At 34.4% G+C, this 25,967-nt stretch overlaps 1 protein-coding gene and 1 non-coding gene across 2 annotated transcripts in view; one reads left to right on the top strand and one right to left on the bottom strand.

Annotated features, from left to right (window-relative positions):
* The window catches only part of DNAI4 (dynein axonemal intermediate chain 4), an 85,989-nt gene that overhangs the window by 41,759 nt on the left and 18,263 nt on the right, over positions 1-25,967 (top strand). Inside the window, 7 exon segments of the mRNA XM_015082753.3 lie at positions 5,141-5,296; positions 12,016-12,210; positions 15,911-16,119; positions 19,101-19,187; positions 20,443-20,594; positions 22,475-22,632; positions 22,924-23,045. Of these exon segments, the coding sequence (XP_014938239.2) occupies positions 5,141-5,296; positions 12,016-12,210; positions 15,911-16,119; positions 19,101-19,187; positions 20,443-20,594; positions 22,475-22,632; positions 22,924-23,045 (1,079 nt within the window).
* LOC113599661 (U6 spliceosomal RNA) lies at positions 5,326-5,428 on the bottom strand. Its single transcript, XR_003420577.1, has one exon. It is a non-coding gene; the product is annotated as a U6 spliceosomal RNA (small nuclear RNA).

Raw genomic sequence — 25,967 nt, 5'->3', positions numbered from 1 at the left:
CTCACTTTAGAGCCACAGACAAAAATATGTAAGGTGAAAGGATGTAAATAGCAACCAAAAAAAGCTGAGAGAGCTTTACTAATATCAGACATAGTAGACTTTATATAAAATTATTACAGGAGCCAAGCAGCATTATATACTGATAAAAAATTCAATCCATAAACAAGATATAACAATTATAAACCCATATGTACTCAACAAGAGAGCCTCCAACTATATGAAGCAAAAATTGATAGGATTGAAGGGAGAAAATAGGAAGTTCTACAATAAGAGGTGGGACTTTAGTACCCCACTTTCAATAATGGGCAGAACAACCAGAGAGATTATCAATGAGAAAGAAAATAGAGGACTTGAATAATAATATAAACTAGGCATAACAGACATATACACCATCCCCAAACATCAGAAAACACATTTTTTTTCTCAAGTTCACATGGAAAACTCTCCAAGATACACCATTATGTTAGGTAATAAACAAGAGGTAATAAAAATTTTTAAGTCAGTATCTTTTCTGACCACACTTAATGACATTAAAACCCTATAACAAAAGGAAAACTGGGAAATTTAAAAATATTTAGAAATTAAACAACACACTTTTAAATGATTTTTTTAATGTTTATTTTTGAGAGAGAAGGGGGGGGGGAGAGGGGAGGGGCAGAGAGAGAGGAAGACACAGAATCTGAAGCAGGCCCCAAGCTCTAAGCTCTCAGCACAGAGCCGGACGCGGGGCTCAAACTCACAAATCACAAGATCGTGACCTGAACCGAAGTGGGACACTTAACCAACTGAGCCATCCAGGCACCCCAAACAACACACTTTTAAGCAACCAGTGCATCAGAGATGAAAGCACAAGGGAAATTAGAAAATATTTTGAGATGAGATGAATGAAAATGAAAATAAAACATAACAAAACTTATATAGTGAAAGTAGTGCTTAGAGAGAAATTTACAGCTGCAGATACATTTAAAAAAGAAGATCCCCACCTGAAACTAATGTAACATTATGTGTCAACTATACTTCAATAAAAAAAATAATAAAAGTCTCAAATCAATAATCTAACTTTACACATTAAGAATGAGATAAGATAAAACTAAACCAAAAGCCAGCATAAGGAAGGAAATACTAAAGATTAGAGTGGACATAGAGAAACACTAATGAAAATAAAAGTTGGTACTTTGAAAAGATCAACAAAACTGACAAAACTTTAGTCAGATTGACTAAAGAAAAATAAGAGAAGATTCAAATTACTAAAATGAAAAGTGGAAGTGAGGACCTTACAGAAATAAAATAGATTATTTAAAAAAGTGAACATTTGTATGCCAATAAATTAAATAGCTAAATGAAATAGACACATTCCTAGAAACCCTTCCCTGCCCAGACATGTTCTGTTTTACCCTGACTGCTGCAGAGAAGACATGATGAACAGAAAATATAGAACATCCCACTTACCTAACCATACTTTCATTGGATATTCGATGCCCAGCTTGTCAGGTGCCCTCTGAAGATTAAGTTCTGTGTTTCCAAGGACACATTCATGATCTCACCATGTGATTTCTTCATAAGTGGCTCTCGTAAACTCTCAGGGAAGCTGAAGTCAGAATGTGACCCAGACTGTTCTGATGATCTTCTCCCGAGAGTCCTCCTTTAGTAGTCCTCCTCTAATAGTAGTGATTTTGTTCTCTTTTTATTCATCTGTGATAGTGTTTGCTATTCAGTTTTTAAAACTAGAGTATATATTGTGTAGGTATACATATATCAGAGAGCCTTACCTGAGGTTTTCTAAGAAGAAACCTCTGCAGAAAGAATCTGAGTGCACATAGTTTATTTTGGAGGTAATCCTAAGAAACACTGGTAGGGGAGTAAGTGAAACAAGAAAGGGTAGGCAGCCAACAAAGGTTATGTGATCTAACAAATTACCTCTTTGGGTAACGAGTTCAATACTGCTAGAGAATCTGGGAGCCAGAGTTATCTTATCATGCTCCAACTTTCTAAATCATTTTTTGAAGGCTGATGGGCTTGTTAGTTCCTTGGTACTTCTGGCCTGATTTGTGCACATCAAAGTGGCCCTAGTGGCCAAAGATGGCCCCAAGCAAAACAATATAGGTGCTGGCAGTTGGAGATTGACCAGTAAGAGGTAATGCATAACAGATACGGGCAGGACACTAACAGCATCTACCACAGGAGAGAAACCTTTTAAAGCAAAGCAAGAGTATGACCATTCCAAAAGTTAGGAAAAGTGGATGTGCTTCTGTTTGAGGTAGCTAGAAGGAGGTGGGCTATGATAGAAGAGTGTCTAGGAAGCTTCTAATCACCTGGAGATGTTCTATTTCTTATCCTGGCTGGTGAGTACATGGTAGTAATTCTTTACACATATAAGTGTTATACACTCTTCTATGAATGATAGTATTTCATAGAAAAGTTTAGTTAAAAATAATGATAGTCCATATTCAAAAATTTCAGTGCAGACCAATTAAATATTAAAGTCTTATGGATCAGTAAAAAAAGAATATGTCTTCCTTGCCTGATTTGGGATGAAATTGAAAGAGATTCGGGAGTCAGAGAGATGGAAGTCAAATATTAGCTTTATTACTGATAAAGTTAATTGAAAAAATGTAGTCTTCAATCTGCAGCTAAGTGGAATTGGCATTTCTTCCTTTCAGAATAGATCTTACCAGTAGTAATTAGCACAGCTAGACCAGCACAGACCTTCTTTTTTAGGGGTGAGACCAGACCAGGAAGCATGCTTTCTGCCATTGAACAGACCTAACAAAAGAATCTGGAAGTGGCTAAGCACAATGCCTTCTAAACTGTCCTATAGGATTAGTCACTTTTCTCTGCAGTGAGCGAATGAGGGTTATAGTGAGGTCAAGGTGTTAATTTAGCTGAAGTTCCCTCTGTAAAGATTCACAGAGAGTGAAGGAAAAGTTTCCACCTGACAGTATACATATAGTAGTTTATTATAAAAGTGGCATTTTGAATAAATAGATAATTCAATAAGTGTATAATTCAATAAATCTTTGCAGATTTCATAAAACCAGCTTGTTTTCTATGGATATTATACTACAATAATGTCTTTTATAAAAACATGTGTAGGGGCTCTTGGGTGGCTCAGTCAGTTGAGTATCCCATTCTTCATTTTGGCTCAGGTCATGATCCTGGAGTCATGGGACTGAGACCCAGGTCAGGCTCTGCACTGAATATGGAGCCTGCTTAAGATTCTTTCTTTCCCTCTGCCCCTCTCCACCCACTTGCACATGCATTCTCTCTGTAAAAAATTTTTTTTAAAAAGCATGATAAGAGCTCATTTCTATTATAAAAAATACACATATCTATTTGTTCATATGTGACTCTGGAAGGACATAGACCAAAATGTTAGCAGTTATTATCTTTGGGTGATGGAAATATAAGTCATATTTTTCTTTTCTTTTTTCACAGTAAGCATATCTTTTTACTCAGCTAAAATATAAAATTATTTTTCTGCAAATGTTATATGGCTAATTGCTATTCTTTTATAGTCTGAGTTAAACTAATAGAGAGAAACAATATTTTAAAATGGGTAAAAACCGTTTCAGCATATTCTGGACTCAGAAACGCTCAAAACACAGATATAGTTGAGAATGCTTTTTTTCTGATATTAGTTAAAACTTTCTTTAGTATAAAAAACAGTATAAAATTGGGAAGTCACAATCATGCTTTTTGTCATCAGAGGGGAGTTGGGTAGGGGGATGGGTTAAGTAGGTGATTAAGGTTGGGGATTAAAGAATGCACCTTTTGTGATGAGCACAAGGTGTTGCAGGGAAGTGTTGAATTACTAAATTGTATACCTGAAGCTAATATTACACTGTATGTTAACTATCTTGAGTTTAAATAAAAACTTAAACAAACAAAAAACAAAAAACATTATTTATTGTTTTATTTTGTACATGTTATTATGGCATGTGGTTTGAGATTTTTTTATTTCTTAGGTTAATTTATTCAAATGTACAAATGTCATGATGGTACCCAAACTAAAATTACCCATGTTATTTGTTATTCTCAAATAAGAAAAAACTTTAAATCACCCTAACATTTTATATTGCTCATGTAATTTATAACATGTACCTTTATTTATGTAGCAATTATTAGTGATCACATAACAGTATATTCCTATTTACTCAAATTACTAAACTTTCAGTTAAAGGAAGAAAAAAGTTTAAGTAGTTCAACATAGAAAGACACAATTACCTCCTATGGTATTTTACTTTATGAACATGGAAATTGTACCCTTTTCAATTAGCGAAATAAGCTAGGTATTCTGTGTATAACTTTGTTAAATATAACTAGGTTTAATAAAATAGAAATGTTACTATGAAATGTGAGTTAATATTCTTGCTGATTGAAAACATTTTGAAATACCAGAGCTCCTTCATTTTGTATCATGAACATAAAAGTTTTAACAATGAGGTGGTTGCATTTATTATATCCAGATCTCGTTTTGATTTTTAGGGAAAATAATTCTTTAGTAAATCACTGGACTTTAAAATTTAGCAAGTTTAGCCTTAGGAATATGGTCACTGATAAAATAATTGCTACATGAGCCTTTCTTTGTTATATCAATAATGAAAGGTTGGAATTCTTTTTCTTATTTGGAGATAAATAATATTGCCAATTTTTGCTTGGAGACTGTTGTTATATTTGCTCAAATGAACAAATATAATGTAAACACAAATTTTTGAAAGAGAAGATAATAACCCTACCACCTTACAAATTTCTTGAGAACAGAATCTACATTTTCCCAGCAAGTATAATCTTTTCACATTAAGTATATAGGAGATGTTATGTGCTAAAAATGAGATTATATTATTATAAATTAAAAGTTCTACAGAATATAAACATATTAACCAGAAGTGAAAGAATGCTAAATGGTTATTATGACACGGTTGTCCAGGTCCATATTAAGCAAGACCTATAGCGACAGACTGATGGGATTCTGCTGCATCAGCTTGGGATGGAAGGGAGAAAGGAGAGGGTGTCAAAAAGGATGGTGAGGACAACTTGGAGTTATCATTAAAATACGGAGAGATTTTTCTATAACTAGTTGTGTATAACCTAAACTATTAGAACTTGGTTGAAACTAATTTTTACCTATCTCTTTACTTAGGTATAATGTCCACTGCTTGGGATTTGCATGATTCTTATATTGCTATGGAGCTTTCATCTTTACCAGCAAAACAATCTATCCTTGATTCATGTGGTAAAGCAAATGTACCTTCTAAAGATCGAGAGCAAAGAGTGCCGGGGAGTACTACAGAAAAAGGTAAGGTTTCATTTATTTCAGTTTTTTTTTTTTTAATGGGATGTGTCGCGAATGTGTGTGTCATCTTTGCACAAGATGCTAGTCTTCTCTGTATCATTCTAACATTACTGTACGTGCTGCCCCAGCAAGCACTATCTCAGTTTTTAAAAAGCGACGTTTTCACACGTCATTGTAAGTAAATTCTTTCTTGGCAGTCACAATACTTCATTTCTGGTGAAACGTGAAAAATATAACTTTTATTCAGAAATAGCATTGTTAGTCTTTCACATCATCTTGGACTCTGAACTGAAAAATTTAATTTTTCTTGGATACCTGTCAAGAGCTTCAAAGAGTCTATCTTTCTCTGTTGCTTACTCGCTCTTAAGCTCTCTTTCATATATGTTATGACATATGTTAAATATGTCACCAATATTCTTTTGGTTTTTAAAATTATATTTAAATTATATAGTCATGTAGACTATAGCCATGTTTTACTGAAAGTTGTTTACAATGAAGACCAGTTTATTTTCCCAGAGAACAGTGAGGGGGAAGAATGAATTATTAGCACTAAAGAAACGTTGTTTGTTGCTTAAATGTTAATGTCCATATAGTAGTTTTGCTTTTAGAAGCTAAAATTTTTCCTACGAAAAATTGCTAAGAAAAACATCAATCTTAGGCTGAAAAATTACATTGGGACTTCAAAATTGGATATACGTACTCCACCTCTATTAAGGCCATTGACACACACAAAAAAGTGTAAGTGGAAGGTCCTAAAAGAAAAATGTCTCAATTTGTGGGTCTTTTATTTCTTGTGTATATGGGTGTGTTTTAAAAAGCAAAAAGGAATAATAGAACCATATGCAAGAACTATAATACAAAATAAAAGTATACTCTAGTTTAGCATTATGGCCAATTAAGGGGATAGGGGAGACCATAAGTAGGAAAAGGGAAAAAATAAAAAATAGAAAAAGGCAGCAGAGGTAAATGATCGGATTTATTGAGTGTGTAAAGGAGAGTCAGATAAAAACTCGTAGCATTATTAGATCACCTCTAAAGTCCCTTTTGCCTCTGAGGTTTTATAATGCAAATACATAGAAAAAAAGTTAAATATGGCCCATATTTGGTTTAAGAAGTGTTTCTATTCTATTTAAACTTTGAATGTACAGGTTGTATGTTAGCCATTACGTTTGAGGGAAAAAGGGCCATGATTTTCATTTTTGAATGTGTAAGACCCTAGCTCAGTTCACAAGGAGAAATTATTTTCTCTCATGGGCTCTTTAAAAAAATTTTTTTTTAATGTTTATTTTTGAGAGAGAGAGAGAGACAGAGCATGAGCAGAAGAGGGGCAGAGAGAGAGGGTGACACAGAATCTGAAGCAGGTTCCAGGCTCTGAGCTGTCAGCACAGAGCCCCGATGTGGGGCTCGAACTCATGGACTGACAGATCATGACCTGAGCTGAAGTCAGACGCTTAACTGACCGATCCACCAAGGCGCCCCATTTTTTTTTTTTAAGAGAGCTTTAGATTTTGAAAACGTAATAGACATTTGAAGCACAGGTTTAGAATTAGAGAAAAATTGAGTAGAGAGTACTGAGAGATCCTTCTAATTTCTTCCTTCATCCCTCCCCCAGCCCTTGGTGCAGTTTCCCCTATTCCTAACATCTGGCAATAGTGTGGTGTGGTATGTTACAATTGATGAATCAATATTGATACATTATTATTAACTGAAATCCATAATTTACATCAAGGTTCACTCCTTGTGTTGTACAGTTCTATGAATTTTGTCAAATGCAATATGTATTGGTCATTACAGTTTCATATAGAATAGTTTCATTGACCTAAATATCCCCTGTGCTCCACCTACTTATCATTCCTTCTCACTCCATTCCTCTGACCATCGCTGATCTTTTTATTTTGTCTATAGTTTTGTCTTTTCCAATATGTCATATAGTTGCAATCATACAATATGTAGCTTTTTCACACTAGCTTCTTTCACTAAACAATATACATTTAAGGTTCCTGTGTGCCGACTCATGACTTGACAGCTCATTTATTTTTCACTAGAAAATATTAAATTATATGGATGTACCACAATGTATTTATTTATTTATTGAAGGATTTCTTTGTTGCTTCTAGTTTTTGGTGACTGTGAACAAAGCTGCTATGAACATTCCTGTGTAGGTTTTTGTGTGGACATAACTTTTCACCTCATTTGGGTAAATACCTAGGAGTACAGTTGCTGGGTCATATAGTAAGGGTATGCTTAAGACTCTTAAGAAACTATGAAACTGTTTTCCAAAGTGGTTGTACCATTTTGTATTACCACCAGCAACGCAAGTGAATGCTTCTGTTGCTCCTCATTTTATCAGTATTTGATACTGTTTACTTTAAAAAAAATTCTTTATATGTTTATTTTTGAGAGAGAGAGAGAGAGAATGAACAGGGGAGGGGCAGAGAGAGGGAGACACAGAATCGGAAGCAGGCTCCAGGCTCTGAGCTATCAGCACAGAGCCCGATGTGGGGCTCAAACCCATGAACCATAAGATCATGACCTGAGCCAAAGTTGGACACTTCACTGACTGAGCCACCCAGGTACCCCTGATACTATTTATTTTTAAAACTTTTTAGCTGTTCTAATAGATGTGTAGTGGTATCTCATTATTGTTTCTTTTAATGTTTATTTATTTATTTTGAGAGAGAGAAAGAGAGAGAGAGAGCATACCAGTAGAGGAGAGGCAGAGAGAGAGGGAGAGAGAGAATCCCAAGCAGGCACTGTACTAATAGTGCAGAGCCTAACATGGGGCTCAGTCTCACTAATGGTGGGATCATAACATGAGCGAAAATCAAGAGTCAGAGACTTAACTGACTGAGCCACCTAGGCGCCCCATCTCATTATTGCTTTAATTTGCAATTCCCTAATGACATGTGATGTTGAACAGTTTTTCATATATTTATTGGTAGATTTATATCTTCTTTGGTGAAGGGTCTAATTGAATTTTATGTTATTTTTTAAATGGGACTGTTTCTTATTGTTGTATTTTATGAATTATGATAAATTAAGTCCTTTATCAGGTAAGTATTCTGCACAATTTTCTCCCATTTTGAGGCTTGTCTCTTCATTTTCTTGATCCTTCATATTTAATCCTTTAATTTAATAAAGTTCAATTTAACATTTTTTTTTTCTTTTTCAAATTGTGCTTTTGGTATTGCATCCAAAGATTTATCACCAAACCCAAGGTCACCTGGGTTTTCTATGTTGTCTCAGAAAAATGTATAGTTTTGTATTTTATTTTATTTATTTTTTTTAACGTTTATTTATTTTTGAGACAGAGAGAGACAGAGCATGAATGCGGGAGGGTCAGAGAGAGAGGGAGACACAGAATCCGAAACAGGCTCCAGGCTCTGAGCGGTCAGCACAGAGCCCGACACGGGGCTCCAACTCACGGGCCACGAGATCATGACCTGAGCTGAAGTCGTCCGCCCAACCGACTGAGCCACCCAGGCGCCCCTAGTTTTGTATTTTATATTGAGGTTCATTTCAGTTAATTTTTGTGAAAGGCATAAATTCTGTGTTTACATTTTTTAAACATATGGATGACCAATTGTTCATTTGTTGAAGACTCCCTTGAGTTTTCTTGCTCCTTTGTCAAATATCTGTTGAATGTATTTGTGTGGGTCTGTATCTGAGCTCTATTCTGTTACACTGATCAATTTATCTATTCTTTCACCAATATCCCATTGTCTTGATTAACTGTAGTTCTATAGTAATTCTTAAAATTGGATAGTGTCAGTCTTATTCTTCTTCAGCATCGTGTTAGCTATTCTTGTTCTTTTGCCTCTCCATAAAAACTTGAGAATCAGTTTGTCAATGTCAATAAAATAACTTGGTGGGATTTTTTGACTAGGATTGCACTGAAGCTATAGATCAAATTATAAAACATTGGCATTTTAACAATATGTAGACTTCCTATCCTTGAAAATTTGTTTGGATCTTCTTTGATTTCTTTCATCAGAGTTTTGTAATTTCCTCATGTAGATCTTGTATGTATTTTGTTAGATTTATAACTTAAGCATTTAACTTTTTAGTGCCAATATAAATAGTATTATGGTTTTTATTTCAATTTTCTTTTTTGTAAGTTTATTGATTGATTGATTGGGAGAGAGAGAGAGAGAGCATGTAAGAGGGGCAGAGAGAGAGGGGGAGAGAGAGAATCCCAGGCAGACTCCACACTGTCAGCACAGAGGCTGATGTGGGGCTTGAATTCATGAACTGTGAGATCATGACCTGAGCTGGAACCAAGAGTCGGACACCTAACTGACTGAGCCACCTAAGTGCCCCTATTTCAGTTCTCAGTTCTCTCTGTAATATAAATATAATAATTTATTTAAAATATCTCTCATTTAATATTTAAATATTTAAAATATCTCTATTTAAAATATAATAATTTATTTAAAATATCTCTCAGTTTTCAGTTCTCTCTATAATATAAATATAATAATTTATATTATTAAATATAAATAATATATATTTAATATGTATATTAATATATATTTATTACATATTTAATATATATTATATATTATATATTTTATATATATATTTGTTTCCTGCTTACTTTAGGCTTATGTTGCTCTCCTTACTCTAGTGCCCTGAGATGAAAGCTTAGATTACTAATTTTTAGATTTTCTTCTTTTTAGTATATGCATTCAATGCTATAAATTTCCCTCAAGCATTCTTTTTGCTGCATTTCACAAGTTTTGATAAGTTTTAGTTTTATTTTAATTTAGTTCAAATATTTAAAAAATTTAAAATTTTATTTGGAACTTCTTCTTTGACCTATTTTTTATTTATATATGTTTTTTAAATTTCCAAATATTTTGGGATTATCCAACTATCCTTTTGTTATTAAATTCTAGTTTAATTCCACTGTGGTCTGAGAGCACATTTTTTATTATTTCTATTCTTTTAAGTTTGTTTAGGTGTGCTTTGCGCCCCAGAATGTGTTCTATCTTGGTGAGCATTCCAAGTGAACTTGAGAATAGTGTGTATTCTGTTTAAAAAGTGTTAAAAGTTTCCAATTATAATAGTGGATGTGTCTAATTCTCCTTGCAATTTTATTAGTTTTTGCCTTACAGATTTGTAGTCTTGATTTTTTGCTGCATAAATGATTAGGCTTGCTGTGTCTTCTTGGAGAATTGATTTCTTTATTATTGTGCAATGCTTCACTTTATTGCTGATAATTTTCCTTGTTCTACAGTCTACTTTGTCTGAAATTAAATATAGCTACTCTGTCTTCTTTTGATAGTGTTAACATATCTTTTAATTCTATCTTTTTAATCTATCTGTGTCTTTACATTTAAATTGGGCTTGTAGACAATATTTAAAATGTTTTTTAATGTTTATTTATTTTAGAGAGAGAGCATGAGCAGGGGAGGGGCTGAAAGAGAAGAATAGAGATTGAGAATCTACACTGATAATGCAAGGCCCAACATGGGGCTCAAACCCATGAACCATGAGGTCATGACCTGAGCTGAAATCAAGAGCTGGATGCTTAACCAACTGGGCCACCCAGGCATCCCAATAGACAATATATTTTTTTTTAATGTGAACTTTATTATATTATTATTTTTAATTTTTTTTAACGTTTATTTATTTTTGAGACAGAGAGAGACAGAGCATGAATGGGGGAGGGTCAGAAAGAGAGGGAGACACAGAATCGGAAGCAAGCTCCAGGCTCTGAGCCATCAGCCCAGAGCCCGACGCGGGGCTCGAACCCACGGACCGCGAGATCGTGACCTGAGCTGAAGTCGGCCGCTTAACCGACTGAGCCACCCAGGTGCCCCGAACTTTATTATTATTTAGGTATGGCAAGGCCAACAGATCAGGACACTATTGCCATTGAAATGATAGCTTGTTATATTCACAAATCTCAAGAGGAAGAAACATTCTACACTGTGAGCTACACAGAGAAGTACCAGAGTTGGTCAGGAGGCAGAAAGAATGAAGGGGAAATGTGGCCAAGAGTCTTTGTTGTGGTTTCTGTTAGTAGAATGAGAGAGTAGTTAATCATATGGCTACTTAAAAGTAGAGACCTTTCTGTGCTGTGGTCGTGGAGAGATGTAATGACAGAAGATCAGAGAGATGCAGTGATGTTGTCTTTCAAGATGGAGGAAGGGTTTTGGGTGGTTTGTAGAAGCTGAAAAAGATAAGTCTCTCTAGAGCCTCCAGAAAGAAACATAACCCTCTTAACTTTTTGGTTGTATCCCAGTGAGACCTGGGTCAGACCTCTAACTGACTGAACTCTTAAAAGAATAAATTTGTGTGATTTTAACCTACTAAGTTTTGGGTAGTTTGTTGTAGCATCAATAAAAAATTAACACAATCGTATGGTATTTCTATAAAACAGTAATCCAGTCAGACCTTCATCTGAAGACTAATAATCTTGTTTAAATTTGAAGAACAAGGTATAGAGATATAAATTACCTATGAGGTTATCATTGCTTATCTTCTGATAAACAGTGCATTTTTGAATGGTTAAGAATTCCAAAATGAAATAATATGTGTATATTTTTCATGTGCTTGGTAGATAAAAGATATTCAATAAATGTTTATTGAAGTTGTTGAATATTGGAGGAAAACAAACAGTAATGACAACATGTCATTTTAAAATCCTTTGACTGCATGAATCATCTAATACTACTTAAATTATTTTATCTTTGCATCATGTTTGTATTTTACAGATAGTGAAGCTAGTTCTTTAATGGATATAGAAAATGTAATTTTGACTAAAGTCCATGATGATGAAGTAGACCACTCAGAGACAATATTGAAATCTGACAAGTTTCATCAGGATTTATTTTTTATGGAACGAGTTCTAATGGAAAATATATTTCAACCAAAACTTGCAGCTTATCGTCAGCTTCCTATTTTAAAAGGTATTTTTAAAAATCACATTTAGACAAGCTCAAATAATCAAAAAAATTGAATGACATTATCATTTTTAAATGTAACCTCCAGACTGGATCATCACTTATCAAAAGACATATTTATATACCTTTTAGTGTTAAACATCCAAATAACAGTAGAATTCAAACTACAGAGCGCACAAAAAAGAGGTCACCCCTTAGATTAAAATCTACAAAAGCTTCCATGGCTCTTTTCTCTTCCTTGCCCTTGTACTGAATTGTTTTCTCATATTTAACCCCCTTTCCATTGCCATTGACACTTTCCAGGTTCTGGTGCTTATTACCTATCCCTAATTTTATTACAGGGGCATTCTTCCTGTTCTTATTGCTACAAATCCCATCTCATATGTTCACAGAATATTTTGAAAGATTTTAGAGATGAATTCAACCCTTCAATTTTTGAATGAAGAAGATGAAGAGTACAGAAAGTTTCTAAGTTTAGAGTCTATGACAAAGCTAGGCATTCAACCAAGGCCTGATCTCATTCCAATTCTCTTTCCACTTTACTATCCTGGTGTGCTGATGTATCCCATACACAAGTTTGAACATGGCATTTAACTCTTAAAAAACCTTCAGTATCTTCCCATTTTGTAGAATAAATTACAAACCCTAAGATTTCCCTTGTGCTATTTTTCAGTTAAACCTTACCCCCCATAAACAGGTATTAACCTGACTTTTCTCACCAGAGATTGACTGTTTTGGTATATCATATAAGTGGGTTCATATGGTAAGTACGGTTGACCCTTGAACAAGGCAGGGCTTAGGGGTGATGACCCTGGCACAGTCGAAACTCCAAGTATAACTTTTGATTCCCCCCAAATTAACTACAAATAAACTACTATTGACCGGAAGCCTTACTTATAGCATAAAGTCAATTAACACACATTTTTATATTATATGTATTATGTACTATATTCTTACAATAAAATAAGCTAGAGAAAAGAAAATGTTATTAAAAGAATTCATAAGGAAAAGAAAATGCATTTACAGTTTTGTACATATGTTGGCCTGGGGCAGAGGCAGGGGCTTCAGTCCTGGCCCCAGAATGACAAAATGTGGTTTTCACTAAATAAAGTTGAAATGTTAGAACTGCTTTGGTACACTATAGAGAAAGGTATCCAAAGGCTTTGGGACATTGGAATGTTAGGGTGGATTTATCATGATGACCTGCTTATCCACTATAGAAGTATCCGGATAATACACCTTTTAGCACAATTGTGAAAAGTAAATTGGCTGGGTGCCCCAATATCCTTGAAGAATTCTTTGCTCACTTTTCTCTGTAGGTCAGAAATTGTAGTGGGAACTACTGCTAGTCAACTGAGATCCTTAAACAATTAGATTCTGAGTGGCAGGGGATAAGTGGCAGCAGTTGATCACCAATGAAAAGGTGGGCATGGTTACTGTAGGGTAAAGAGCAGTAATCAGAACAGTCTGACTCACAGAGATCCGTGGCATTGGCTAGCTGATCATCATGTCCTTAGAAGAGAAATAGGTAGGTGCTGTATTGGTTTGCTAGCACTGCCATAACAAAATACCACAAACTGGGTGGCTTGAACAACAGAAATTTACTTTCCCATAGTTCTGGAGACTGGAAGTCTGAGCTGAAGGTGTCAGTACAGTTGGGGTTTCCTCTGAGGCCTCTCTTTTAGGCTTGCAGATGACTACCTTCTTGCGGTCTCATCACTAGGTTTTTTTATCTGTGCTTGTGCCTTCCCTGTGTCTCTCAGTGTATCTAAATGTCCTCTTATTATAAGGATAGCAGTCATATTTGATTAGGACCCAGAATAGTAGCCTTGTTTTAACTTAATCACCTCTTTAAAGCCTTTGTCTACAAACCCGTTACATTCTAAGGTACTGGGGATTAGGCCTTCCAATATATGAATTTTGGGGAGATAAATCAGCCCATAAAATGTAGTCTCCTCCTAAATTCTTACTTAATCTGTATAAACAGAAGAGTCTTTTCTTTACAAAAGAAAAGTCATAGCCCTTTAAGCAATTTCTAGGCTTGAGTCAATTTGCAGACCCAGAACTCCTTGGATAAAGGGGAGGCTGTGTCTCTTTGAGAAAATATTTCACTACACTACCAAAAATGTATACTGTTAAAATTTCTCTCAGCCTTCCCCAGAGGGGACCTACAGCCTTTTCCAAGAGTGACTGTGTAGTGGGGAACAAGAAATAATCATAAATTTCAGGGATTACTGGACACTAGCTCTGGACAGATACTAACTTCATGAGTCCCAAAACATCACTATGGTTTGTTAGCCGGAAAGGACTTATAGGAGTCAGGTGACCAATGGAATTTTAGCTCAGGTCCATCTCACAGTGGGTCCAGTGGGTAACTTAACTCATCTTGTAGTTATTTCCGCTGTTCCAGAATGTATACTTTGGAATAGAAATATTTAGCAACTGGCAGAAGCCCTACACTTGATCCTTGACCTATGTAATGGAGGCTATTCTGGTAGGAAATGGATAAGTAGAAGCCACTAGAGCTTTCACTACCTATGAAAATAGTAAACCAAAGCAATACTATGTTTCTGGAGGGATTGTAGAGATTAATGCTACCATCGAGGGCTTGAAAGATACAGAAGTATTAACTCCCATCACCTCCCCCATTCAGCTCATCTGTTTGGCTTGCATAGAAAACGCAGGATCTTGGGGAATAATGGTTGATTATTGTAAACTTAACCAGGTGGTGACTCCAATTGCAGTTGCTGTTCCAGATGTTTCCTTGGCAGCGCAAATTAACACACCACCTGGTACCTGGTATGTGACTATTGACACAGAAAATGCTTTCTTTTTTCTTCAGTACCTGTTGCTAACACCCACTGGAAGCCATTTGCTTTTAGCTGGCCAGGCCAGCAATACACCCTCACCGTCCTATAGGGGTATATCAGCTCTTTAGTTTTATGTCCTAATTTAGTCTTCAGGGAATTTTTCCTTCAACAAGATATCACACTGGTCCATTACATTGATGACATTATGCTGATTAGACCTGGTGAATAAGAAGTAGACTTATTAGTAAGACATTTGCATCCCAGAGGGTGAGAAATAAATCTGATAAAATATATTTTTTAATTTTTTAAAGTTTATTTATTTTCGAGAGAGAGAGAGCGAGCATGAGCAGGAGAGGGGCAAAGAGGGAGTGAGATACAGAATCTGAAGCAGGCTCCAGACTGAGCTGTCAACACAGAGCCTGATGCGGGGCTCAAACTCATGGACTGCGAGATCATGGCCTGAGCCGAAGTCAGACGCTTGACCGACTGAGCCTCCCAGCCACCTCTGATAAAATTTCAGGGGCTTTCCACCTCAGTGAAATTTCCAAAGGTTAAGGATAAGTTGTTTCTTCTGGCCACTCTTATAACCAAAAAAGGTCCCATGCCTAGTAGACCTCTTTGTTCTTTGGCGACAACATATTCCTCATTTGGATGTGCTACTTTGGCTTATTCACTAAGTGATCTGAAAAAAATGCTAGCTTTGAGTAAGCCCAGGAGAGCAGAAGATTCTACAAGAGGCCCAGGTAGTCATTCAGAATGCCCTGTCACTTGGGCCATATCATCCAGCAGATCCAGTGGTGCTTTAAGTGTCTCAGAGGGAGAGATGCTGTTTGGGCCCTTTGGAAGGCTCTTGTAGGAATGGAGGACAATAATCTCTTCATTTGATTTAATTTTAGAACCAGAACCTGAAAAACCTGAAGACTTTCAAGAAGGTGAAAAACTTGAAAAGACAGATGAAGAGGGTCAGAAGGAAGAGGAAGAAGAAATAGAAATAAGTACAGGACAATCAACAATACCAGCCAATTTAGAACGACTTTGGTCCTTTTCCTGTGACTTAACCAAAGGCCTTAATGTGAGCAGCCTTGCCTGGAATAGAACAAATCCTGTAAGTTATTGAACATTTTAACAATTCTGTCTTTAGAGTATAAGGGTGACTGTCAAGTACTAGTTGTTTGTTTTCTCAGACATTAGGCAAGGGATTTTATTTGACATAAAGTGGAGTTTTTAACATACCTCTACAACAAGTTCATGTTTCAAAAAGTAGAAAATGATAATAGTTACAAAATAATTTTTTCTCCTTTAATATGAAATGTCATCATTTTAATTTTAGGAGATGTACTTGGGACACAGTATTCTCTGAATCCATATCAGATATTGAAAAGTGAACCAGAAGATAACATCTAATTGATTTATTTTCAGATATATCAAGCTCATGTACCCAAATTAATATTCTTAAAGTAATCATATTCAGAAATATATACTTAATCTAGTGACCCTGAAAATATACAAGATAATTTTGAGATTTCTTAAAATATTATTACTACCAGTAATAACAAATATTTTTTTTAATTATTTTTTTATTTTTTTATTATTATTTTTTTTATGAAGTTTATTGTCAAATTGGTTTCCATACAACACCCAGTGCTCATCCCAAAAGGTGCCCTCCTCAATACCCATCCCCCCCACCCCCCACCCCCCATCAACCCTCAGTTTGTTCTCAGTTTTTAAGAGTCTCTTATGCTTTGGCTCTCTCCCACTCAAACCTCTTTTTTTTTTTTTTTCCTTCCCCTCCCCCATGGGTTTCTGTTAAGTTTCTCAGGATCCACATAAGAGTGAAAACATATGGTATCTGTCTTTCTCTGTATGGCTTATTTCACTTAGCATCACACTCTCCAGTTCCATCCATGTTGCTACAAAGGGCCATATTTCATTCTTTCTCATTGCCACGTAGTACTCCATTGTGTATATAAACCACAATTTTTTTATCCATTCATCAGTTGATGGACATTTAGGCTCTTTCCATAATTTGGCTATTGTTGAGAGTGCTTAACAGCAAATACTTAAATAGTACTTACTATGTACCAGGTGATACTGTAAGCATTTTACTTGTATTAACACGGTAACTCTGAGTTAGGTACTATTTTCCCCATTATGTTGATAAGAAAACTGAAGTACAAAAAGGATAAATAACTTGCCCAAAGTTACACATCTCTTAAATTCCCAGAGTAACACAACTCCAGTAAGTGAAACAGCTAGAATTCAAACTCTAACATCTGAATCCAGAGTTCTTGCTCTTAATTACTGCACTGCCAAAAATCATCTTGAGCCAAATTATATGAATCATCAAGTTGGAGAATGGTATGTTTTCTTTAAAAGAGAGATGATTATAGAGTAACGAGACTTATTTTCTCCTTGAGTTTATAAACTGCTTCTGAAGACATGATTCTCAATTAGGGATTCTAAAACCCTTTTGTGTAATAACAATACCTTTGGAATAAATATTTAGTGTATTTTTAAAGTGGTCAAAATGAATTGGTATATTAAGATTGTATTGTATAATGTAAGTTTAAGAATTAGCCTTTTTATTTTACTGCCACACCTTATAAGGTTCTATGTGCAAATATGCTAGTGGTTACGGTTTTTAAAAAAACAGAAAGTCTATCATCATTCTTATAGAAACCTAAGTAATGTGTTATTTAAATTATGTATATTATTTTTAATAAAATAAAATACTTTTAGTACAGATTGGTTTTTATAAACTATATTTGGAAACCCCATGTAAGGTAAGTGATACTCAATAAATCAATAATAAATGTGTAATAAAGACAGGTGAATCATTTTTAGAAACTGAATATACCAGCATTTAAAAGTTAATATATTGCTATTGAGATTAAATTTAAATAATTGTTAACAAAGCTAAAAAAATATGACAAATGGCATCTATTATATTTATTAATTCATTCTACAAATACTTATTGAACGTTGACTATGCCAGGAACTCTAATAAGGCACTAGAGAAACAGTAGTAATTTAGTCACACATAGACCCTGCCTATATAATAGTTCTCTCTGTGTTTTAATAAGGAAAATAAATAGTATTGTGGGAATACATAAGAGAGGCTCATGAATGCTTTTTAGAGGAAGTGGTGCCTATGCTGAGTCTTGAAGCGATGAATAGAAGTTTGTTCATGTCAGTGTAAAAGGAATAGTGGTGAAGAGTGGTTTAAGGCAGAGGAAATTATAAAGAGGTGATGTTGGCTTGAAAGTAGGGTTATGGCAAAAATATATATTTTTGATAAAGGTATTCTGATTACAAAGAAGAGGTTGGGTTTGGTCAATCATTAAACGTTTGTCTTTATGCACTTGTATAAGCAGATCTTGAAATGCTTTATGAATCAGTTTGGGGTGCCATGACAAGATACCATCGACTGGCTGGATTAGAAATCAGAAATTTATTTGCTGGAGGCCAGGAAGTTTAAGATCATCGTGCTGGCTGATTTCATTACTGGTGAAGGCTCTCTTCCTATCTTGCAGATGGAAGGCTCTCTTCCTATCTTGCTGCATTCTCACATGGTGGAGAGAGAGAGCTCTGGTGTCTCTTCCTCTTTTCATGAGGTCACCAATCCTATTGGATTAACATTATGACCCTCATGATCTCATTTAATCTTCATTACCTCCTAAAAGCCCTTTCTTCAAATATAATCACATTGGGGATTAGGACTTCAACACATGAATTTTAGGGGAGGAGACACAATTCAGTTCATGGCACTTTGTCTTTATATTTGAAATAATTAGGTCATTGTCAGAAACCCATAATGTAGTAATATAATCTTGGAAGATTAACTCAATATATAAAAGAACTTTTCAGCAATTGGTTCTTTTTAGTTATTCATCAGTCTGAAAATATGATTATTATTTTGCTTAGGAAGATGGAGGTGTAAAGTAAAAATAAATAGTATACTGGTATTTTTTCTCAATAGAAGTGTCTTTCTATTTTTAACACAGTTCATTAAAACGTATCTTTATATATTTTCCAATGTTTTTATGCTACCCTCTCTTATTTTAAACATATTTTTCTGATTTTCAGGACCTTTTGGCTGTTGGCTATGGGCACTTTGGATTTAGAGAGCAAAAAAGAGGATTGGCTTGCTGCTGGTCAATAAAGAATCCTATGGTATCCCCAGTAGGAAAAAACCCATTTTTAGTTAATTAAATATTGACATAATTCTCATAAAGTAGATAGTTGTGTGTGATAATTAAAGTCAAAAAATTATCGAGGAAGACTTTATTTTCTTTGGTTTAAATCTACAAGTATTAAAATTTATTCTTGTTGATATTAGGTAAAGTAAATTCATTTAATAAATATTTATTGAGCATTTACTATGTGCTACTAGATCTTATGATCCAGAGTTGAACCATTATTTTTTATCAGAAAGAAGAGCACATTTGTGAGTGAAAATCCTTTGAAAATTATATGTTTCAGCTAATACTGAATTGTTTCTTAATGTATAAATATCTCATCACCTCGTAAGATAGATTTCTGCTGGCTTGAATACATACAAAATGGATGAATATGAATGACCATGTTATTAGCAAGAATTTTTCAAGGAGAATAATAAGAATCAGTCATGGTGTTTTTTTGTTAAACAGTTTTAGTCAGTCTGTTATTTTGCAGCTTTACGTTTAGTTTTAATTCATAACTGAATTGTGAAGTGGAAAACTTAGAAAAGGATCAGGAAAGCAAAATAAAAAATGATTGGAGCTTTTATAAATAATCCCAGTCTATTAGGAAGCTGGGTTTATGTAGAATTAAAAAAAAAGGAAGGAAGAAGCAATTTTAAGCATGTGGAAGTATTGATATAGGATCCATCATTGGTAAGTTGTCTTCTTTTCCATACAGACTGTTAGAAGCAAGAAAGGATTTAGATTAGACTTTAAGCAAAACAAAACAATAAAACTCTTCACAGAGTTGTCAAAAAGACTACTGTACAGAGTTTTTTTGTGGCTTCTTCTTTCCACCGTTCAGAAATGTCTAGATAATGCAAGCCTATGAAACAGATACTGGAAGATAGGAACATTGCTAGATAATTTGATTGGAGCCCATTATTTGTTTCTTAAAGAAAGTAAATCTATGATGACCATGCAAATCCTACTGAAAGATTACCAAAATATGATAATTATTGGATAAGGCCATGCTGTATTTCTTAAAATTATTGAGTCCTGAGGATTCATCAAAGGAAAGGGAATGACTAATTGACATTTTGTTTTCATCTATTCTGGAAGTTAGGAAGAGAAGAGTAACTTAATGTAGACTAGCCCTTCTTACATTTCCACTGCCCCCAGACTTGTCTTAAGTCACCATTATACCCTATCTTACTGTGGCCTGCAAAACCCACTTTAAAATGTAATACAATTATTTTTTTATTCAGTGGCCAGAACGTATTTATCAGAGTCCATATGGAGTTACTGCTGTGGATTTCTCCATTGGAGCACCTAATCTTTTAGCAGTTGGCTATCACAATGGTACCATTGCAATTTATAATGTACAGAGCAACAGTAATGTTCCTGTTCTGGATAGTAGGTGAGAATCCAAGAATCAGATAAACATATAATATGTGCTTTTTTTAGGGAGAAGTAAAAATTTAATCTAATGTTATCTAATTTTGAGTGAATGTTTATGTTTTGAGAGTGATACCATTATTTTTCACTTAATAATTCCTCTCTAGCTGAAATTCTCTGTCCTAAAATCTGTATGTTCTCTGCCCACCTCACCAGCCTTCCTTGACAGTTTGTTTATTCTTAAAAAAATTTTTTTTAATGTTTATTTATTTTTGAGACAATGCGAGAGACAGAGTGCAAGCAGCAGAGGGGCAGACAGAGGGAGACACAGAATCTGAAGTGGGTTCCAGGCTCTGAGCTGTCAGCCCAGAGCCTCACGCGGGGCTTGTACTCATGAACCGTGAGATCATAACCTGAGCCGAAGTCGGACGCTTAACCGACTGAGCCACTCAGGTGCCCCTACAGTTTGTTTATTCTTTTAAAAGAAAATCACAAATTTCCCCAGCTTCATTGAGGTACAATTGACAAATAAAAATTGTATATATTTAGGTTCTACAATGTGATTTTTAAAAGGGGTACAATGTAATTATTTAATATGTATATACTGTGAAATGATTACCACAATAAAATTGATTAATATGTGGTGAGAACATTTTGGATCTATTCTCTTAGCAAATATTGAGTATATAGTACAGTATTGTTAACTATGAACATCATGCTATATATTAGATCTTTAGAACTTGTTCATCTTCTAAGTTTGTACCCTTTATTGCTTTGGCACCACCTCCTCCAAGAAGCTTTCCCATTCCTTTCTTTTGTGCGTTTGTCTAGTTATCATAGCACTCATCATGCTGTATATGTATTATTTATATATATATGTATCTTTCTGAAGAGGCTGTAAGCAACTCAAAGTCAAGAATTAAGTCTTGCCTGTTTATCCTCAGCATGTCACATAATATTGAGAATGTAACAGGATTAGAGTAAGTGAATAAGAATAAATAAATCAATCAGTGAATGAGTCATACTGAGAAAATAAAAAAAGTTAAAAGTGAAAGATATTGAGTATTGTTAGGTTTTTATAATAGAACAGATACCAATGGGGCAAAAATGAAGTAGCATATTTATATTAGTGTTTGAATAAACTTAGAGCTGAAAATAGGCATCAAAGCAAGGTCTGTAAGCTTAAGTTTGAAATTATCTGCATAGTTTTATAAGCATGGGCCTTTGTGCTTGTTTTACCAAATAATCGAAGTTATCTATGATTTTAAAAAGATTCACAACCATTGCTTTGGGAGGTTTGCATAAAAAAATCAAGGACTAGGAACAGAGGAACCTATTATCCTGACAGGAAAACAATCACTAATCTGAGAAGAGATTTTAATTCTTTAGAGAAATGTTAAATCAGCCATAGAGAGAATCAAGCCAATGGGCAAGCCTGAAATATAGAAAGGTAAGGTAATTGTTTACTTAAATAAGACTTAAATAATTTATCTACTTAAGCTATGAAAAAAATCCTTATAAAGATGAAGATACTTATTTTCAAAGTGTCCAAAATAAATTAACACAACTTATCTAGGAAAAAGTAAATGAATAGAGTAAGGGAAAGTATATTTTGAAAAGAAAGAAAATATTTGCTTTTGTATTTCTTTTATGGCATTAATATAATTAAAAGAAGTAAAAGTTTCCTTTTATAAGAAATGAAAAAAAAACTAAAATATTAGGTGACAAAATGATTGTTTTCCCTGTTTTTCAAAATACTTTTACTAAAGTGAAAGTGAACAATAGGGGCATCATTCCATAAGTAGGTCACAGTGCTCCAGGGAGCTGTCCTTATGACTTATACTCCTGTGCTTTTAAAAATTATGACAATGATTCTATATTTAGTGCTTTTCCCTGTTTTAGTGAATCACCTCAAAAACATTTGGGACCTGTATGGCAACTACAGTGGATAGAACAAGATCGAGGGACAACAGGGGATGACAAAAGAGAAATACTAGTTTCTATATCAGCAGATGGAAGAATCTCCAAATGGGTTATACGGAAAGGACTGGACTGTCATGGTAAAAAGAATGTATACAAATACACATACATATCAAATTACCTTTCTCTTATTATGTGCTGACTTAAAATCCTAGTGAGCCATGAGTAAGAGGTGACAAATTTTAGTTTGGCTACATAAGAAAAAATATTGTACTTGCTCATTGTTTTTCTCATTGGTATTTGCTAGTTTTAAGTTAATCACATGCAAAAGATGGCAGAACTCATACTATTATTTGTAGGAGGGACATACATTATTATACAATACTTTTTCGTGTATTAAATAAGATATATGTTTTCTTCTTTAAATAAAGATTTGATGCGTTTGAAGCGAACTACTTCTAGCAGCAGCAAAAAAGGAGGGGAAAAAGAAAAGAAAGGTGAAGCTCTGATATCTCGACAGGCCCCTGGAATGTGTTTTGCTTTTCATCCTAAGGTAAATTATTCCAATCCATTATTCACTATTGCAAATGACAACTTCCAATAATTGAAATGTAGTAAGACATAAAGCAAGACAAAGGTTTAGCATGTTAATCAATATAGTGCCTTGTAGGTAAAAATAAAACAAACATAGACATAGCTGCCAAACTAAGGTGGAGAGGCACATTCCAGTTGGCTGTACTGTGTCTTTATCTGCTTTCTAGAGGAAAGGTCTATATTTCTGAGAAACTGTGGAAGGATTCTCTTTACAACTTCAAGTTTAACTTGAGTGCTTTGTCATTTTGATAGAAACCGAATCTACCATACAGTCCACTATTTCAATGTGAGTGGTGACTCTCATGATGATGAGGATTAGGAAGAATAGTTAAGTTCATGGTTATCAGGAAGAGAATCAAAATCAAATCAAAGCACAGTTAATGAAATTCTACTTTTTCTAATTGTTTTTATCTGGAAGTACTTTGGAATCAGAAAACTCAGCAACTATGACAAACAAGGAAGCATATCCTATATATTTTTCCTTATATGTAACATGATCATCTTTTTTGTGACACCATCATCTACCTAATTATGCAAACCAAAATTTGAGCTCCTACTTTGTTCTACCCTATCAACCAAATGCTATTTAAGTATTATTGTCCTTTTAGTCCAAGCCTACTACTGCTAATGTAGTTCAGGCCTTTACTGCATTTCATGTTTTCCACAGCTGTTGTGTTCCAACTGCTTTCACTCTCAAATTCTTGTAATCCACATTTCACCTTGATTCTAGAACAGTGCTTCTCAATGTGGGCAGGGAGGGGAATATTTTATCACCAGGGTATATTTCACAATGTCTTGAGATATTTTTGGTTGTTGCAGCTATAGGAGGTGGGACGTGGGAAGGAATGCTATTGGCATCTAGTAGGCAGAGGCCAGGGATACTGCTAAACATCCTACAGTGCACAAGACAACTTTTGCCCTCCTCTGCCCAGAAGAAGGGGAGAAGGGGAAGAGGAAGAAAAGGGGTACTGGGGGAAAAAAAAGGAGAGGGGGAAGGGGCAGGAGAAAGGGAAGAAGAAGGGGAAAGAAAAGAAGAAGGGGAAGGGGAGGGGAAGGGACTGGCCCAAAATATCAATGGTGCTGGGTTGAGAAATCCTAGTTTGTTATCCTAGAAATGTCCTTGATGTGAGGAATTTGAGATGATCATATAGTGTGTAAATAAAGAGTTTACTTCTTTTCTAATCTGGTTACCTTTTCTTTCCTGTTTGTACTGGCTTGAACTTCCAGCACAATGATGAATGGAGGTGGTGAAAACAAACATCCCTCTCTTGTTTCTGATCTTAGGGAGAAAGTGTTCAGTCCTTTTACTATTAAGTATGATGTAAGCTGAGATTTTTTTGTAGATACAATTAATCACATTGAGGAGATCCCATTACTTTACTGTTTGTTGAGAGTTTTATCAGGAATAGATGCTAGGTTTTTGTCAAATGCTTTTTCTACATCTATTGAGATGATATATAGTTTTTCTTTTTAAGTTTGTTAATATGGTGAATAACATTGGTTTTTAAATGTTTATTTCTAAACTAAATTCCACCTGATTGTAATTTATACTTTTAATCTACTGTTGGATTTGATAGGCTTAAATTTTGTTTAGCAGTTTTCATCTTTGCTTATAAGGGATATCTATCTACAGTTTTCTTTTCTTGTAATGTCTTTGTCTGGTTTTGATATTGTCTGGTAATCCTGTAGGATTAGTTGAAAAGTATTCCCCCTTTACTTTTTTGAAAGAATATGTATACAATTAGTATTATTTCTTCATTATGTGTTTGATGGGATTAATAAACTATCTGGGCCTGGAATTTCTTTTAGGAAGGTGTTTAACTTGTAACTAGAAATGCAAATTTTTACTAGATATAGGATTATGATTATTATTATTATCATCTATTTCTTCTTGAGTGCATTTTGATAATTTGTGTCTTTTAAGGAATTTATTTCATCTAAGTTATTAAACTTAGTGGCATCATAATAATTCCTTAGTATTCTTTAATAGATATTAAAATATGTAGTGATGTCACCTCTTTAATTGCTACTGTTGGTAATTTGTGTTTCTTTTTTTCTTTAGTCTGGCTAGAAGTTTATCAATGCTATTGATCTCAAAGAACCAGCTTTTGATTTCTCTGAATTTCACGATTGTTTTTCTGTTTTCTATAAAACTGATTTCCACTTTGATCTTTATTTTCTTTCTTCTGCTTCAGTTTTATTTGTTCCTCCTTTTCTGGCTTCTTAAGGTGGAATCTGGGATCATCTATTTATGACTTTTCTTCTTTTGATGGAGGCATTTTTGCTATAACTTTTTCTCTAAGTACTGCTTTGGCAGCATCCCACAAATTCTAATATGTTGTATTTTCATTTTCATTCCATTCAGAATACTTTCTAATTTCTCTGATTTCTTTTTTGATTGATGGACTACTTAGTAGCATGTTATTTAGTTTTTAAATATTTGGGGTTTTTCAAGGATCTTTCTGTTTATTGATTTCTAATTTAATTCCATCATGATCAGAGAACAAACTTTTAATAAAAATTAATAAACTGAACGCTTTTAAATTTATTGAAGCCCAGAATGTGACATTTACACATAAATGTTCCCTGTGCACTTGAGAAAAATGTGTATTCTGCTCTTGTTGGGTGGAGTGTTCTATGAATGACAATCAGGTTAGGTTGGTTGAAGGTGTTCTCCAAGTTGACTATATCCTTGCTGATTTTCTGCCTACCTCTTCCATCAATTATTAACAGAGAGGCATTGAAGTGTCTGGGCATAATTATGGATTTGTCTTTTTTTTTTTTAACTGTAATTCTATCAGGTTTTGCTTTATGTAGCTTGAAGCTTTGTCTCAAGGATACAAATGTTTAGGATTGTTATGTTCTCTTGATTATTCAACTC

Source organism: Acinonyx jubatus, chromosome C1 (assembly GCF_027475565.1).
Source record: "Acinonyx jubatus isolate Ajub_Pintada_27869175 chromosome C1, VMU_Ajub_asm_v1.0, whole genome shotgun sequence".
In the NCBI taxonomy this organism is placed as follows: Eukaryota; Metazoa; Chordata; class Mammalia; order Carnivora; family Felidae; genus Acinonyx; species Acinonyx jubatus.
Note: the sequence above shows the minus strand (reverse complement) of the source record. Positions and strands in the feature narration are given on the sequence as shown.